General features: G+C 35.3%; 1 protein-coding gene across 2 annotated transcripts; it reads right to left on the reverse strand.

The window, feature by feature from the left end:
• Positions 1-732: 732 nt before the first annotated feature.
• On the reverse strand, positions 733-2,964 carry LOC149205008 (uncharacterized). 2 transcript variants are annotated; one of them, XM_089393401.1, is made up of 4 exons: positions 2,497-2,964; positions 2,063-2,301; positions 1,153-1,527; positions 733-1,052 (listed from the first exon to the last, which is right to left on the reverse strand). In XM_089393401.1, exons 3-4 carry the CDS (start codon positions 1,489-1,491, stop codon positions 927-929), a joined length of 465 nt encoding a protein of 154 aa, XP_089249527.1. In that variant the 5' UTR covers positions 1,492-1,527; positions 2,063-2,301; positions 2,497-2,964; the 3' UTR covers positions 733-926. The 2 variants fall into 2 exon arrangements, with proteins under 2 accessions (XP_089249527.1, XP_089249526.1); XM_089393400.1 differs by having other exon boundaries at positions 2,063-2,306.
• Positions 2,965-4,092: the final 1,128 nt, after the last annotated feature.

A 4,092-nucleotide genomic window follows, 5' to 3' on the forward strand; every position in this document is an offset into this window, starting at 1 on the left:
AGGCGGTGTGCTTCTGCGCTGCGCTATAGATTCTTCAATGTTAAAAAATGTGGGTGGATCTATGAAAGATGAAACTCAAATTCTACTAATTATGTCCTTTAAATCTGTGTAGCATTGTAACTTTTGTTATCGATGTAGTTTGTTGAAGAATGTGTGTAAATGGAGGGACTCTAGAAACGTAAATTAAATGTTTTATCCCGCGTTGTATCATAGTTTTAACAAGATTATATTATAGTGCACATCAAAACCTTTGGAGTTACAAGTAGAAATCAGAGTACCAAAATAATGCAAATCATAAGAAGCTTTCAAGTTCCAAGTGCTTTGCTTGTATGTCAAAGTTGTCGCTCTATGATAGATGAAACTCAAATTCTGCTCATTGCGTGTATCCCTTAGAGCCGTATAACAGTGTAACTTTTTTTTATGGATGAAGTTTGTTTCGAGGTCCCGACACATAAGCTTCGACCTCAAGCTACACAAATCTAGTATGTTGGTGATGATGCAAGATTCAGATTCGAGTCCCATACAAAAGTTCGTTAAGGAGGAGATTAACCGAAGCATGGAGGAGATTAATTGTGGCATTACACTTTCATGATAATAAAATAAAAAGAAACAATTTGTGGCATTACAATTTAATTATAATAAAATAAAAGGAAACAAATGTTATATGCCATTCAACAGCAGCGCCATCGGTGGAAATGGATTCATATGAATATGGTTGGGATATCCAAAGGATAACATTGACTGAGAATTATTATTATTATAAATCAAATAAAAAGTCTGTATCAATATGTAAATCAAATAAAATCGGTGGAATACAATCAGCTAAAGGGTTCAGCATTTGATTCCATGCATTTGTATCGGTATGTAAATCAAATAAAATCCGTCGAATACAATGAGCTAAAGGGTTGAGCATTTGATTCCATGCATCATCTAATTAATAGCTTTGATTTGCTTCGGTGAATAAACAATGGTATGAGTAAATCATGGCATTTGCTCGACTCCACACAAGAAACATCCGGTATTATCTTGTTGCCATCCTTTCCATATTGGCCCTGCGCCAAACCAAAGCAAACCACATTTTATCAAAAGGAATGAAAACCAGAAATTATTATAAGGAATCAAAACCTGAATGCTCCCAATCAGGTCCTTTACCTTTGTGCATTCAAGATTGGGAAGATTGGGAAAGATGATGGAGCCATCTATGATGGTGATGGTGATGGTGATGGTCATGCTCACTGTCCAAACCTCGGCGTTGTGGACGTGAAATCGCCCAAACGCTTGCGACAGTACACCCAGATGCCCGTCCAAGGGAAATCCATCTGCGTCAAGCAACTCAATCTTTATATTCGCGCCTTCAAAGTCATGGGTCTCCTGGAAAGCAATTGGAACCACAGCGGCCCACCACTGGAAGGCGGGAGCATGAGAGGCAAGCCGTCTCGAACGTCTTCCCTCCCACGTCTGGGGACCCGCGCGCAGAACGTCCAAGATCATGTCTCTGTCTAAAACTCCCCTCCCCTCACACAAATACTGCTACAAACGTCCAACAAATCTCTTTGGCGGTTAGTTAATAATTGCCTTGAAACAGAGGGACTTTCAAACAAACAGTTAATAATTGCCTTGAAACAGAGGGACCTTCAAAGTTTAAACAACACAGCAGAGCCGAGTGGAACATGCCCATCATCATCAAATTGGTTCGAGTTTCGTGTTTTTGGTCTAAAGAATTTAGACCACTAATTTTTTCTGGGATATAATTATATAACATCATCAACAACAACATGTGACGCACAATAACCAAGACTAAGAAACAACACACTACTAATATTTGGGATAAGATTGATGAAGTTCAGGAAAGGGAGCACTAGTATTTGGGTATTCAAATACAATTTATATTTTACAAGGTAAGGGAATTTAAAAAGCAGATTACCAGAAAATGGTTTTATAATATTTGTTTTTGGACAGATGATATGCCTGCCTTAAGTTTAGATGGAACAATTCTACCTGTTAAATTTATAACATTAACTGACGAGGCATGCATTCTTTTTACAAAATAGAATGTACTTACCCTGTTTGCTGGTTTTTTGTTTATAGCTTGACATCTCCGTCTGAACTCCTCACTGTAAGTGGTATCCAAGATCGTTGGCAATCCTTAAAAGGGAACCCTCCGATACCTAAAATTCCTTCCTTCACATCTACTTCTTCATAATGAGGAGGAAATATCTCCCGCAATCGTTGTACTGTGTCGCGCATATATATAAACTAGCAAAAGAATTTCTGAATGTCTGGATCCTGAGCTTTACCAGACTTGCCTAGGCACATACCAAGCATGAAATAAATGAATAGAAAATGAATTTAAATGTTTCTTCAAGCTATATCCCTAATGACGTAAACCAATTTATGATAGATCTGAATATCAACAACAACAAAAAAAACCCTCCCTCAAGAAAGGGAACTTCCTATACCCAAATCGCAAAGGTAAATAATAAATCTGAGACAAACCTTAAAAATGATTCAAGAAGAGGTTTGCGAGTTCATAAAGAAATGATGAAAAGGGTTTCTCCCTCTGCTATGCTCCAGTTCCAGAAAATATAGACAGTCGCAGTAGCATCTCCATCCATCGCCAATGACTTTAGCACCAAAAAGGTTTCATGCCTCTGTTCTGATACCCCAGAAAGTAAAGTATACAAAGACACTTGTTTAAATCTCCAAACCGCCACTTATCAAATTGATTCTCCTATATTTGTCCCTGGGAGGAGGTCGCTCTGGCCAACAAAATGGCTATCACAATGGCAAGCCATAACGACGCTCTGTATATTGTGGCCATTAAATCTCTCCTGCCCATTGTTAGTAATTGATTGCCTTGATTGCCTGATAACATAATTTAGTTAAGCTACTTGTTGTCCAAACCTTGATATCAAAGATTGAAATTACGTTACGCGGCTTCTCAACTTGACATCAAAAATTGAAATTACGTTACGCGGCTTCTCTTAGTTACCGTTCTTCTAAGTCTGCAAACAGTGTATATATATATATATACCATACGCAACTATATCAAGAAAATAAAAAACTTATTATTTAAATAAAGAAAATAAATTGTATACAAATGAAACTAAGTAATAAAATGGTAATATAAAATTTCATCTGTGACTGTCTCATTTCATCAGTGTCAGGAAAATTTTCAATTTCCCCAATTGACATTCACATTACCATGTCTTTCTTCTTGTATTTTTATTTTCGTTATTAATTCTTTCATATTTTAAAATATTATGTATTTTTATTTTCGTTATTAATTCTTTTATATTTTAGAATATTAGTTATTTATCTTGTATTTTTATTTTCGTTATTAAATTCTTTTATATTTTTAAATATTAATTTAAAACCAATTCCTGCCGAAACCCAAAATTCCTCACTTAAAATTGCATTTTCTTTTCAAACTCAAAACCAATTCCTGCCGAAACCCAAAATTCCTCACTTAAAATTGCATTTTCTTTTCAAACTCAACCGGAAATATTGCATTTCTTTTTTGAAATCTTTCTTTATATTTTTTAATTTTTCTACACACCAACTCGTCACAAAAAATTCCCATTAACATTGCAATCTCATATCTCAGATTTCTTCTATCTCTATCTTCGTTATGGTTTTCTTTACTTTTCATTTCGTAATAAAACTTGTATTTCTTTATGATTTCAAATATTATATACACATTTATACACGCTATAATAATGGACATTTATATTAGAGATGTTTGTAATGTGTTAATTAGTCTTTATAATATTTAATAAGAGTGTATTTATTTTTAATAAGTTCTTGAGAAATAAGTATATTCTAAGTTAAATTTACATTTAGATAAAAACAATAGGGGCAAGATTTATGGTAAATGTTTGAACGATGGAAATGCACAGAAGAGCATTAGAGGGTAATTGCCTCCCACTCGCAGGTCACCCAAACCCTCATTCTCATCCTCTACCCTTGTCGAACACTGCTCTGTAAGTTCTCTAGGCTTTCGCAGTTTCTCCTCGCAGTTTCACTCCCATCCCACTCCAATTTACCTCTATGGCTCGAATATTCAAGGATAGATCCGATGGTGCCCATAAT

Source organism: Pinus tabuliformis, chromosome 1_2, assembly GCF_031772625.1.
Source record: "Pinus tabuliformis cultivar Carrire ecotype Pingquan chromosome 1_2, CPIR1, whole genome shotgun sequence".
NCBI classification, from domain to species: Eukaryota; Viridiplantae; Streptophyta; class Pinopsida; order Pinales; family Pinaceae; genus Pinus; species Pinus tabuliformis.

Bases quoted from the DNA above. Each gene is read 5' to 3' on its own strand.
- LOC149205008 (XM_089393401.1), bottom strand. From the start codon at position 1,491: ATGATCTTGGACGTTCTGCGCGCGGGTCCCCAGACGTGGGAGGGAAGA. The intron at 1,053-1,152 runs GTAAAGGACCTG...GGTTTGGCGCAG, and splicing joins CCAATCTTGAATGCACAAAG to GGCCAATATGGAAAGGATGG.